General features: G+C 36.2%; 1 protein-coding gene across 8 annotated transcripts in view; it reads right to left on the reverse strand.

Annotated features, from left to right (window-relative positions):
- INPP4B (inositol polyphosphate-4-phosphatase type II B) overlaps positions 1–15075 on the reverse strand; it is an 822790-nt gene that overhangs the window by 107131 nt on the left and 700584 nt on the right. For all 8 annotated transcript variants that reach the window (XM_005555983.5, XM_045391863.3, XM_065545524.2 and 5 more), the window contains one exon: positions 7824–7980. In XM_005555983.5, coding sequence (XP_005556040.1) covers positions 7824–7980 — 157 coding nt within the window. The remainder of the gene's footprint in view (positions 1–7823; positions 7981–15075) is intronic.

A 15075-nucleotide genomic window follows, 5' to 3' on the forward strand; every position in this document is an offset into this window, starting at 1 on the left:
AGGCTTCATTGCCCTATTGGACTTCACTGATAAAACACAAAAGCAAAGATAAAATTATTTGGAATTTCAGAATGGCAACTCAGAGCATTAATCTCAGAGCACAGGGCTCTGCTGAGTGAGTGGCCATGTGTGACCACATTGGTCTCACATCCACAGCCTTAACCTGGATGACCAGGGAAGGCACCCTGGAGAATGTGAAGTTTGGGAATGGGAAAAGCTTTGAAAGCTCAGGAGTGAAAAGCACCAGGTGAGTTATCAGAAGAGTTTAATATGACTGGATCATGGAGGATGAGACAGGGTGAGGTGGAAGGAGATGTCAAAGTGCCTTGAAGCGGCAGGTCAGATGGGGATAAAGAAATGTAGGGCCATATAAAAAAGGGAGAAAGTGCCTAGAAGAGGCAGGTGGTGGTAAGGAATTTATCACCTTATAAAAGAGGAAGAAAGCTTGGCAAACTAGTTAAGCATAAGATATGACTATCTGAGAAACAGTTCATTAAGATATCAAGGGCAAACCTAAAGGCAGGTAAATCTATATACAAAACTGCTCTTAAAATTTAATCATTCCTTTTTCCAACAGATATTCTGAGGATCTCAGACAGAGATCACTCTGGTCGAATTTGAATCCTTGCTTGGACACCCACTACCTCTGTGATCTTAGACAAATTACTTAACCTCTTCATCAATGAAATGGGGATAGAACCAGAAACTCCCCTATAGGCTTGTTGTGAAAAGAAAGAGAGGAAAGAATGTAAAAGTTCATCAAAGTACTTGTCACATAAAGGTGAGTGTAGTAAGTGTCAGCTATTAATGTGATTATTACCCCTCCTTTGATACCTCATTTGGTCTCCAAACTGCATTTGATTTTCATCCCTTGATGTTTCTTACACCTCATCTGAGAGTAATCCTCATGCCTCAAGGCTAACAAAGATTTTGCTCATCTTTTCTTCTTCTTTCTCTTTACATTTTATCCAGTTTAATCTATCTGCTGACGCCTCCCAAATGTTTACTTCTTTTCCTAAGTCTTTTATCTCGTAAGTGATGCCTTTGGAAGATCTCTCACTAGGTATATCCCTTCAAATACAACTTACTCATGCACTAGACTGTAAAGACAGGGCCATGACTGAACATGTTCCTGGATACAGTAACTGGAACGGGGTAAGTACTCAACAAATATGGAATGAATGAAAGAATTTTCCTCTTTCTTTTCCAACCAACACAAATTTAGTATCTTTCCATAAGGCTTAATGCCTGAACTATTTTATATATAATTGCATTAATTAGTGAGTTGTTCTAGTCTTTAATCATTATTATTATTTTAGAGACAGAGTCTCTCTGTCACCTAGCCTGGAGTGCAATGGCACGATCTCAGCTCACTGCAACCTCCGCCTCCCGGGTTTAAGTGATTCTCCAGCCTCAGCCTCCCGAGTAGTTGGGACTACAGGTGCATGCTACCATGTTCAGCTAATTTTTGTATTTTTAGTAGAGATGGGGTTTCACCATGTTGGCCAGGCTGGTCTTGAACTCCTGACCTTAAGAGATCCACCCACTTCGGCCTCCCAAAGTGCTGGTATTACAGGCATGAGCCACTGGGCCCAGCACAGTCTTTAATTATTTTAAGTGTATTAGATAGATAGCTAATCTAGGGAACCAAAGACAAAAGATGGGAAAGAGGAGCAGTTCACTACAGCCTTATACGTGTTTCTATTTGAAGGTTGGGGTGCACTTTTAGGATGAAAAATCTTTGGCACCAGCAAGACATTGATAACTGGTGACAAATCACTGGCAAATCTCTAGTAGTTACCAGCAGACAGCTGTGCATTTGTCTGTTTGTTTGCTTGTTTACTTTTTATATACAGATGGGCTCTCACTATGCTGCCCAGGTTGATCTCAAATTACTGGCTTCCAGTGATCCACCCACCTGGAATTCCAAAGTGCTTAGATTATAAGTGTGAGCCATAACGACTGGCCCAGATGATTGTGTTAACTGAAGGCAGACAGAGATATGTAAAATATAAGGTAAATACAGTGCATTATCAGATCCCAGGAGGAAATGTGGAATGTGCCTTATAAGTTAAAAAGAAACTTTCAAGCCAAAAAGGACATGAGTACCACGAAACTAGAAACAAATTCTAAGCAATGATACGTGGACTAATTAGATGATCTGCATGGATGTTTACCACCTTTGAAAGAAACAGCGATGACATGAAGCCCATATGGGCTCACTAAGAAAAATTATTTCAGAGGAACTTTATCTTTGACAGGATTTACAGCTGGATAGATTAGGCAAAATAATTCAATGGCATAGGGTATTTGGCCTTTGATAGGGCATTTCATGATATACTTGTGAAAGATGGAGAAATATAGGCCATGCAATGATATGAATGGGTGAATAGAGAGCTGGTTGAACACACATCCCCAAAGGGTAGTGATTAACCAGCGTATTTGAATGCATACTGTTCTTTTTAGTGATGTGCCTTAAGTATCTTTATTTAGATCTGTTTTCTAATCACTTTTACCTGTTACTTCTAGGAATGGACAGAAAATGCATATAAAATGTGAATTAAATAATCCTGAGTAGATCAGTAGATATGAAGGATGAAAGAAACAGGTATTTATTAGAGTGTACTCAAAGGCGTTTTATACTAGTCAGTTATGGGTTTAGACATCCATTTCTTCAGTAGAATCAGGATAGACTGTTTTAATCTTCTCATGCCCCCAATATTTCATAATGTCTAGTATATAGTGCTGCTTAAATGTTGCTTGAATCTTTAGAAGCCTGAAGGGTAGGTCAAATTTAGCAACGTTTATGGATATCAATAGAATTAGTGGTAAAATGTGGGTGTCGAAACAGTGAATGTCAGCTTAGATATCATTAATATTAGAATAGTACCCAAAAGTAGGGAGGTGGTCCTCCTGGGTTACTCTGCAGCTATTAAACCATATTTGTATCACTGTGCCTAATTCTGCGGAATGCTGAGACAAACTAGAAGATGTTCAGAGAAATGCAAACTATTGGTTATGCTTGAAGCTATTCCTTTGAAGAATGACTGAAAAGGTGACAATTCAAAAGGGACATGAGGGTTGCTTTCAGATACACCTTAGGCTTAATGTAAAGAAAGAAAAGTAAATTTGTTTTTTATTGCAAAGGATATCTGGGCCAGTGGGTAAAATGAAAGAAAACATATTAGGATCAAGGTCTGGAGTATGCTGCTCTAGAAAATAAAAAGAGTTTTCTACAACTAAAGATATGCCTCAAAGGCTAGTTGAAAATTGGCAGATATATTGTAGATAAGCTTCTTAACATATTTTAGGAGGTTTAATTACATAATCTTTAAGATGACATGAAAATCTAAGATTCTAATTTTTGCTGATTTTACCTTTGAGTCAGCAGTTTACGAAACTGAAGGCATGTAGTGCTACACAGACAACAGATGATTAGAAAGGTGTTTGTACAAATAAAAGGACAATCTTTGTTCATTAGGAAACCACATAAATATACATAAGCTGTAGAACTTTGGAATAGTTATTCTATTATTTCTGTTCAGAATAGCACAAAAAGTTTTACATCTCTCAGCACTACCTGCATTTACTCTGAAAAGAAATTTATAAAGCAAGCCAAAGATATACGGTAAAACCTTGGTTCTCAAACAAACAGAAAACCTTCAAAACTACAGATTTAAAATATTACTAAATTAATATACTATGAAAAGGAAAATTTGCAACTTGAAAAGAGAAATAGCTGTACGTTATAGAACAGTGTAAGAAGGTGGATAAAAGTAGCACAACTCAGATGACCATCTGTTTAGCCATGTTAAGTACACAGCAGCAAAACAAACACAAATTATAGCTACAATGTAAAAATAAAGGAGTGTGATGAAAAAAGAAAAACTGTCATAGAATTGATTTACTCCATACTTAAAAATGTATCCCAACATAAATCACAATAATCAAAACCCTATGAAATAAAACAAAATTCCAGAATTTGATTTAAAATAGATACAGAATCTAATAAACAAAAAAACAGAAGTAATACAACATGAAGAATAACATCACTAACAAACGATGCTGCAACAAATGCTTATCAGTCTTTATCATATCATACATTGTAATAAATACTATATGTCTCAAATGGCTCACCTAATCAATTCACTAATTAATTGTAAAAAAGAAAGGAGCAAAATGGCTTCTGCACCCCAACTATGGGCTGGAATAAATTTGGGACTATTGAAGAAATACATTTTATTATCAAAAATAATATTTTGGAATGTAGTAATATGTTATATAATATCAAACTTCACAGAAACAAGAAATTACAATATGACATTTTCACCCACAGTGGCATGAAATAAGTGAAAATATTTAAGGCTGAGAGGATTGTAATTAGGAGGGTGCTTTTAGATCCTGTTAGTTACAGAGTGCCTTTTGTTATAGAGAACCGTCAAAATTTTTCTATCCATCCAGATGTTGATTTCTAAATGCTGTTCTCCAATAAAATGAAACCAGGGTTTTTTAGAAATTGGTTGAACCTGAAGCTGGGGTAGGGAAAATATAAGATGAGCCTAGAGCTTCTTATGGTGCCAAAGAGGAAAGCAGTGAGTAAAAAAAGTAAGAAAATCAGTAAGGGAAATAAGAAAGTAAGGGAGTAAACAACATATGGTAGGATGTTGTCAGAAGGACACAGAAATCAGTCTGAATAAGAGAGAACAACTTGAGTCCAAAATAAATAATATTAGTATTGGATTCTTAACCAAATAAAGTATTCAAACAAGAAGAAAAGATTTTGAATGTTGTCACCACAAGGAATGATAAACGTTTAAAGTGATGAATACGGTAATTACTCTGATGAATATGGTAATAAAGGAGCACACGGGGTTTTACCCCAAAATATGGCTCCCTGATATAATGAATATTTTGAATTACAGGCCCTCGGAGATCAACAGATGCTAGAACAGACTTTTCCTATCTACATAAAGACCGGGCACACCGACGAAGGAGAAGAGTTGTTTCTCCTCTGCCTTGGCTCCATGTCTCTTAATCTTCTACCTCTTCAAAAGCACAGGCTGAAGTTGCCTTAACTGCTTAAAGCCCAGATCTTCAAAAACAAACAAACAAAAATCCAAAAAACAATTTCTTGTGATCCATTCCTTGAGTTTCTATTAACTGAACCCATATCCCAGGAGGAAGACTAAAGTCGTCAACAAACCTGGACATATTTTTGTCACAAACCAACAGGTCCAACAGACCACTGTATGTTCTTCAAGCCCATTAAATTATCCTAAAAATTATTTGCTTTCTTCCTAAAATCATCCACACTACCTCTCCTCTCTCTTTCCCTTTACATGTTGGATATATAAGCATCTGTACCCCATTAAGATACTAGGCAATCACTGTGTGATTCTCCCCTTACACATGATAGCAATAAATTTATATTCCTTTTCTCTTACAAATCTGCCTTTCTACGAGTTAATTTTTCAATAACTTTTCAGAAGGCAAAAGGAGAAGCTTTTCATTCACCCACACATACACATACATTCAGACAACACAGTGAACCCCATAAAAATGTACAATTATTATGTGTCAAATATAATTAAAATTTAAGTTAAAAATAAGTATTCATGAGTCCACATTGATATTAAAAAATGGATAAATAAATACATAGGAGAGAGTGGGCGACTCTTCCTTACAAAATAATTCCAGTTCTCACAATCTAATTTATGAGAAAATATCTGAAATTTAGTTAAAGACTTAGAGAATCAAAGGTGCTTATATGTTAATTATAGCACTATGATAGTACTTAAAAATCTAAAATAATGGCTTCTATTTTGATGAATCCATTTACAGTCATTATAATATTCGTTCTGGAGAATGGTTATGAGGAAATATTCAGACAAAAGTAACACATTTCACACATTTAAATAGTGACTTCTCCTAAAAAGAATTCTAACACAAGAAAGAATTGATGATGACTGAAATAAACATAGATAATCAGAAAATAAATTAGTGGGTAATATGTTGTAGTTTGACTCTAACCATCCACAACATTGATCTAGTTGTGAATTCTACTTTTGCAGCAACTTCTACTTGGTTTTAGACTATATCTACACAATGTCTCATATTCAAATAAAAATGACTCATCTTATCTTACAAATGATTTATCTACCAAATATTTTACCTTTTAAAATGCATTTTGATTGCCCAGATGCAGTCTTCTGGTGAAATATAAGATAAACACACACACACACACACACACACACACTCTATAATTTCAAATATTTTGGAATTTTATTGTCTTCAGTGAGAAGTTTTGGCAACATTGAACAAAAAAATGTAACAAAATCCAGTGTCCCTTATCTTATTTCTGCTAAAAAATAATATGTCTTGAAAAAAATCTATCAATGGACATAGTCACTAAAATGAATTCTTCTTACCTCATTTTCTAGAGGACAGCAGTGTTTGGCCCATACTTGATAATCAATATATGTTCAATTAAAGAAAATTGAAGTATGCTATTTCTTTATGACATAGCTATGACAAGCTTTCATTTTGATTCATGTAAAGTTATGAAACTAGACAAGATTCATTAACTAATAAAAACTGGTATTATTAACAACAGAAAATCCCTACATACAGTTAGATCAAGTAGGTGTGAACATAAAGAACATTAGCATAAATGTTTCGCCTATATGAATGTATGACAGAGGAAGAGGGACCATCTACAATAAGAATACTTTAGGAAGCCATAGCTTACAATATAATTTAGAAATGGTTCTACTGTTAATCAAGTGATGAAAGATTGATGTTTGAGATAATTAAACTCCTGACAAAAATGTGAGTAATGAAAAATCAGGAAAACAAATTGAGGAAACATAAATCTAATTTTATAAATATTTCTATTTTCTTATGACTCTTTTTAAAGTAAAAGAAGTAACAGATTTCAGAAGAAGAGAGTAGGATAATATTGCTTATTCTCCACAAACACTTAAGGTACCCAGCAAAAAAGTCTGACTTAACCCTAATAGCAGTTCCTACTGCCATAAAGAGAAGTAAACATTTGTCTTGGTTTTTGTGGCAACATTAATCAAACATTAATCAAATCAACAAAAAGAAAATTTCAAAATCATTTATAGGGACACACCTGTAGTTAAAATTTTGTTTGTATTTTCTAGCCAACTTTGTAATAAGGTATACATTTGAAAGTATCTGCCTACCTATCTACCTACCTACTCACCTCTCTCTCCACAGAAAAACACATGCACTCACATGTATATGCATGTATATGTGTGTGCATGGTTTCACGAAAATCTAGATTTATCATATATTTTTTAGAGCAATATGCTGACATGTTCCTTACAATCAAATCTTTCTATATGTTTTGGAGATAATTTACACAAATATTTCTCAGAATAATGCAAAAGTCATCCTATCTGATTACACTCTGTTAAGAAACCACTGTGAGATACTGTGTCTGATACGCCTCTAAGTTTCTAAGAGTTAAGTGCAGATGCTTATTTATCCTTCAAAAAAATTTTGGAGGAATGTGTAAAGGTAGGTTAAACTATGTCAGATCCTTAAAACACTTTTCTTTTTTCAAGGTTTTTTATGTGGTAAGAGAATAAAAAAAAGAACATTGCTAGCAGTTCCGAAAACACAACTGAGATGCAATTTGATAAATAGCCTTCCATCATCCAAGCCAGAGCTGTGGCAAAGCATGCTATCAGCACTTTCATCAAAGACACTACTGACTCCTCTTTTTCTATCTCATTTTATCATGACTTTCTCATTTTGTTTACTCAGTAAATGATTGGGGAATTAAGATTTCTTACCTCTTGGGTGAGAGGGGATGGAGTCTGCTAACGAAGGTTCCTTTTCTCCATCATTGTTGCTGCCACTGCCTTCACTGCCGCCATCTCTTTCAATCAGTTTATCCACCATAGCAATAATGCAGTTCAGGCTCTTCCCTACGTTGGCCCACACCCTGTCCTGAAAAAAGCATGAATATCACTACATATTTTTATCACAAAAACAAGATAAGGTAAAGTCAGATAAATCTATTTTAGAGAAGCATTTGGAAGGGTAGTCATTAGATGCGGATGGAGTAGCTCTAAATTCCCATTAACTTGGTCAGACTATGGATACATAATAAATATATGTTCTCTTAATAAAGCAAAAATGAAGTATTATGAATCTTTTTATTTAGTACATTATTTTCACTCTGTCATAAAGAAATGACCATCATACAATATTAATCCATAATAGAGCACAAATTATGATATTTTAAATTGAAGATATCTATTCTCTTTATCAACACTTATTACGAAAGCAAAGACACACCAATATTTTTAAAGAATGGCCTCCTCTTGTGTTAGAAATTCTTGGAGTATTTTTGGTTATATATATATATATATATAAAAGTATATTCACAGTAGCATTAAGTATATTCACATTGTCATGCACCCATTACTAGCATCCACTTCCAGAACTTTTTCATCTTCCTAGACTGAAACTCTATACCCCTTACACATGAATTTCAAATTCCTTCCTCTTCCAGCCCTTGGCAACCATCATTCTGCTTTCTGTCCCTGTGAATGTGACTATTCTAGGTACTAGAAATTCTGGAAGTATAGTCTTTAGACCACTTCTAACAGAATAGCCCGGAAAATTAGTACGCAGATCCCTGGGTCCCACCAATTGAATCAGAAACCCTGGGAGGAAAGCACAATAAATTGAAATTTTGACAAATTCCTCAGATACTTCTGACCATACTGTCTTATAACTTCTACTTAATATTATACACTAGAGCTACATAATAAGTCATTTTGGGTGATTTATTTCCCAGGAAGCAACCTGTACCACTAACGGGCCTCTTTGCCACTAATCTTCCCAGTTCTCATTAGTAGCAATTTTTGCTTCAGGTAATGCATGCAACTGAATTGTTTGATTCACAAAATTGCTATTATTAATTGTTTAAATACTATTTTTTAATATATATATCACGATAGAAGACTGCCATTCGTCACTTCCTTCGTGCTTCTCTTCCTATATCATCTAGCTCTGACTCCTAATTTCTCTCTCCAGGCATAATATCCAGACAGATTTATGGTGTTTTCCCTGCATCATACCACAGAACAACCTTTCAGTGGGTGCTTTCTCTATAAAAGAGGTATCTCAGGAACATGGAGTACCACTTAATGTAAAGATAGTACTAAATTATAGTATTTCCTTAGTGGTTTGTATATTTTTTCTCAAATGTACTTTTTTTTTGCCTAAGCTAATTTTGCTACTTCATAAACATACAAATTAATTTTGGAAAGGATACATCAAGGAATAGAAACTAAAGTTGAATTGAGATTATGTGATGGCTATCTTGTAAAGACGGAGTGTACAGACATGCCTACTTTAGCTGAGGAAGTAATAGGGTTTTAAAGAAAAACAGAACATTCAAAGTTAGCACAGGTAATTTTGGATCCTTATGTGACATGCTACCTAGGAGACATTGAGAAAAGTACTTCATCCCTGGGGAAGCCCAGTCGTCTCAGTTGGAATGATAATTCTTGCTCTAACTACTTCACCAAACTACAATGGGAGCCAAATGTTGTGTTTTCTATGACGGCACTTGTTAAAATTATTACCATTTGGCAAAATCACATCCAAAACTTCCTGGCTTTCCTAAGTGAATCAAGCTTTCCCCTCACCCTGTAATCCTGAGTGGGAAGTATTCTATTAACCACATGTGATTATAACTATCTTTCCCCTAAAGTCAGATCTTTCCACAAAGAATTGAAAGCACTTTACCTCTAAGAAAAATTTAAACACCAACTACATCCATAGATTACATCATCATCTGCCTGTTGTCTGAGAAAATGATGTAAAGGAACCTCTGAGCCATAAACCAGGAGAGCTAAGGAAGCTTATTTATTCCAGGAGGAAATGCTGGGGAAAGGTAAGTAACCAGATGGTCTTGACATGAGTTGGATTGGGATTTGGTGAGGAGCTTCCATTCTGGAGCACAATAACAAACTCATGGCCTCTCTTTTGAATATGTCTTAATCATTACCACCAACTGCATCTTTAAGGTGATCAAATTGAAAAATGAAACAACTCTCCAGCTAAAACTGGAAATCAACTCTGCTACTGAGGAAAAAAAAGGGGGAGCAGATTCCTCTCAATTTTTCAGATTAGCTTTCTACATAAGTTGTCAACTGTCTTCCTATTGTCCATGTTGAAAGCAACTTGTGTGTGTGTTTATGTGTGTGTGTGCGCGTATGTGACACAGTTGGCTCACTGCAGCCTTGATCTCCCGATCAAATGATCAAATGATCAAATGATCCTCCCACCGCAGTCTCCCAAGTAGCTGGGACCACAAGTGCGCCACCAAGCCTAAGTAATTTTTGTAATTTTTGCAGAGATGGGGTTTTACTAGGTTGCCCAGACTGATCTTGAACTCCTGGGCTCAAGTGATCCACCCACCTCAGCCTCCCAAAGTGCTGGGATTACAAGTGGGAGCCACTGCACCTCCGGGAACTTTATATTTTGATCAAAGATCAAGTCGCATTGCATGTTGCTTTTCTTACATAAAGGAATGTAAGAGATAGATCAACTTATCTTAATCACATCTCTGAAGAGCCTGAAAATAAAGGTATTTAAAAGATAATTTGACATTCACACGTATATATTGTTCTTCCTTTCCAAACAGCTCAGGTTATAAGATTTCGCTGGTAGAAAAGTCACCTTTGTAGCCTGCAAAGAGATCTTTGTTGGTCTGAGGAGCAAAATGAAGCATGTTCATTGGCTAAAACCAATCAGCACGTCATAAAGGGCTATATACGGTAGGCAGAATAAAAAAAATTTAGTCATTAATGTTTAGAGGACACAAGATGAGACAAATATTTGTTGGGGGTGGGAAGTTGAGCAGTCTCTTCTGTGATACTAATACACAGTTAATGCATAATCAAATTTTTGCTTGAGGGGACACTCAACAGCAGACCCTAAGCAGACTCCTTCTATTCCTTGTCTGTTGGAGAGGAAATGCTGCCTATCTGGTGGCAAGAGAATTCAGCCTTGCTGGTCATGGCCTCCTTCTCTTTTATGGCCTTTACTAAGTCGTTATTACTACTTAGTAGCAGTTAATAAAGTTATTGATGTGTGTTTCTGTCTCTAATATTAGACTGAGTTATTTGAGAACTGTGTTCTTGGTTTGTGGCACAGGGCCTGGCTCTCAGTAATTTTTGTTGGAGGAAAGGAAAGAAGGCAGGTGCAGAAAGAGGGAGGAAGTAAGAGAGGGAAGAGAAGGAGATGACTCCAAAGACAGATGAAAGGCTATATTTATATTCATTTTGTATATGCACACTAGCTAATTTAATGTTCAAAAGCCACCAAATAAGGTTACTGTTATTGACTCAGTTTTTAGAGATAAAGGACTTCTTGTAAGAGATGTTTAATAACATTCAACATTAAAATGGTATAAATGGACTAGAACTTCCATTCGGTTTGGTTCCAAAGATTTGATTCTCCCACTATGATTTTCCACAGAAATGGGGTACACAGTAGAACAAACTATGCAGGAAAAAAAAAAAAACAGAATAAAGGAGCCCAGGAAGGGTGAGGTAGAGGTGTGTGCCACCTTACAGGAGCAAGACTAGGTTTTAGTTATCTGAGACTTAAATGTGAGAAGAGATAAGTCTACAAAATGAACTGGTTGGTCCCATCCCATGTACCCTCAAGTCTGAGATCAAAGGTGTCTTACAAGCAGGGATAGTGCTCTATCATTTGGTTAAAGGGTCATTCAGTTTGGCACAAAGGACATAAGTGACCTGCATTAATAAAGGAGTATCCGGATCAAGGCCCCAGATCCATTCATGTGACCAGGATATAGAGCAGGGTGCAGATAACAAGGAGGAAAGATGATTATTCAATTACTAGGAGACTGGAGTACATGGTAGTCAATTGTTTTGAAACTAGGTTGCTAGAGAAGGGTAAGAAAGATTTTTAAAGGGAAGCCTTGGATATCTGAGTTTTTTCTTAAACAAGCCCCTTTCCATTATATCTCTGTGAAAACATACACAGAGGAAAGTTACCAGCACAAATACATTCTCATTCTGATGATTTTTACTCACTGTGCCAGTCCACTGGGGAAATGCCTTGTGCCTAGATTGCTGGTATGGGGCTAGGGCCTACTCTTCTTTCTTCTCTACTAAAATCACACAATTAGTTTCAGATTGCTCCCATGATGAAGAAAGGCTGATTAGAGGGAAGACAATAGTAGCATACGAATGTGACTGCAGTACGTGGTGCTTCCAGCCCCTCCAGATCCTGCTTAGCTCCCCGCCAAAATGAGAGGATTAAAAACTACTACCACCTATCAGAGAAATGGATTGCTGGGCCTTTTCCCCAGAAATAGTAGCCATTATCTTGCTAGGTCCCCTACTGTATGAAAGAAGTAATGGGGAATCGGTAGGTTAAAGTCTAATCTTTATTCAGTGGAGCCTAATTGGTATATTTAACCTCCATGGAGCCTTCACAACAACCCTACTCCTTGGAGGTGAACTGGCTATAAACTTTTCCTGGTCAATGAGGGCATAGAGTCAGTGGGGAACCAGCAGCAATATTTATTTCACTCTGAGTCAGGCGCTCTTTTGTTTCTGGGTTACAACCTAAGCTAACATGCAGGTCAAACCCACTGGCAGTAGATGCAGAAATGTTGACAGATGTAGCCACGGGGACATTACACCTGGCAGAGTGAGCCATGAAGGCAGGCAGCATGATGGTGACTCAGCATGTCACACAATTATGAGTTTAGTAGCATCAAGAGAAATCCTGACTGCTTTGGAACAGTATATATTTTAACTTAAAAAATATATTCCATAATGCTTAGCTGAACAACTTTTTCTAAGGCCAATTTTTGATCAGAAAGAATGTGAACACTAAGCCAGAGCTGATATAGATGTACAAAATAGCCCTGATATATCTATATTTCCGGAATAATTTCTCACTTGTCAGTATCAATTTCTGAGGACTTCAATTAGAAACAGTCAGTGAATTAACAAGGCCAATCCCATCTTTAAAAAGAAGCTTCCATTTATCCTTGATTTTGACAGACAGCAATATGCTCTATACTGGCCAAGGTCTGTAATACTGAAAACCTTTGTTCTTTCAAGAGCTGGATAGCTTTTCTCCCTAAACCCTTTATCCAGATTGTTAGGTAAATTGAGTTGCACTTAAAATATTCTGTGTTTCAAACTGGCAAGTGTATAGCCCATGGTATCTGTCTCTTTCACACACACTCACACCCACACACACACACACACCACATATCAACATACACACATCAACACACACACACACATTCACTAAAAATAGCCAGACATGTAAACATCCACCAGATGGGATTCCCCGATCTTTGCTTCCTATTGGTCCTCCTGCTTTAACTTCACCTATTTCCTCATGTAAAAATACCTGACCTTCATCTCCCAGTAACTACATTCAGTTTAAAATTCACTCCTGGCCTCATCTTGAAAACAAATCCCCTGTAACAGAAATGGACTCAATTAGCCATTGTTTCTCCAATTTTGACCTCTCCATATTCCCCTGGCTTGGATTTTTCCCATGCCTATATTATTGGCTATCAAAAAATCAGGTCTATCTATAAGTGCCACATTAATCTTCACTGATCACCCTCCTCATCTGATTATTTCTAATCAAAAGCAGGCTTAGTACTATAGCCAATATTACATTCTTCTCTCAGCCTGTACATCTATAGTTGGGTAGACCTAGATAATCCTTATTTCTCATTAGTCTTCAAAATGAAACTTTCATCCAGATGTCTTCTTGTGGTCTTAGAAACATGCTGTTACATTAAATCAACATATATTTACTAGACATCTGCTATACACCAGTTCAGTGCTAAACATCAAAGATTTGAAGGAAACTTTGGAAGAGCTAATATTTCTAATATCTTGAAACATGTTGGCTTTTATACCTAGTATACTTTCTCCATTATCTTCCATCAATCTAAATTCTTCCCCTTTCAAATCTCACCATCTCCAAGAATGTTTCATGCTTCTCTCCTTTCTCTTTGCCTAACATGCTTTTTTTTCTTTTTAATAAACTATGTGCTCTATAAATGAACTGACTATTATTTTTTAATCATTTTATTCTCATGTCTTGGTCCTAGAGAGGAAATGGATGAATAAAAGAAGAATGGATACAGGAATAAAAGAAAGAAAAAGGGGGTGATTCCTCCATCTTTTCTGACTGTCACATAACCACTCTCTGAATATTTTTGGCAATTTTAAATTTCATAATTTCTTCTTCTTCCGTTATTTTTAGAGATAAGATTTCCCTCTGTTGCCCAGACCAGAATGCAGTGGGGCGATCATAGCTCACTGCAACCTCGAACACCTAGGCTTAAGCAATCTTCCTGCGTCAGTCTCCCAAGTAACTGGGACGACAGGTGTCTGCCACCACACTTGGATTGGCATTTTTAATGTGTATCACACAACCACTTGCATCCTTGGAATATCTTTCAATACCTCTGTTCATTTTATGAGTGCTAGTCATCTTACTTAAATGAGACGATATGACTGTTAAGGTCTGGTTTCATATAAGTGCCTATACCACTGCTGCACACTGTTTATACTTATTGAATATCTATTGACTGACTTACTAATCTGTTATTTGGTAGTAAAAAGAAATGATACTATGAGAAGTTCTCATTACATGCATCTTCAAATTGAATTTAGAACCAAGTTCCTACTCTGAATGGCTACATTCAACCTAATAAATGCCACATCATGCTAAAGCTTTCAATTCAGTGCAAATATTAAACAAAGCATTTGTTTAATAATAAGTGAAAAAATTCCACTGATTGACTAAAGCTTCTAACTTTAAATTGGTAACTGGATGCTATCTGCACACCATTAGATACTTGCACAACTGGTTGAATTGTATGACATTATCAGTTAGTGTGCTGTGCACAACCATTTTCAAACACTAATTCTTTTTAATTGTATGTACCTTAATAAATCAAGCCAACAGTCTGCCTATATACACCATAGTGTTTCCTTTAGTTATTCACTA

This window comes from Macaca fascicularis, chromosome 5 (genome assembly GCF_037993035.2).
Source record: "Macaca fascicularis isolate 582-1 chromosome 5, T2T-MFA8v1.1".
Classification (NCBI taxonomy): domain Eukaryota; kingdom Metazoa; phylum Chordata; class Mammalia; order Primates; family Cercopithecidae; genus Macaca; species Macaca fascicularis.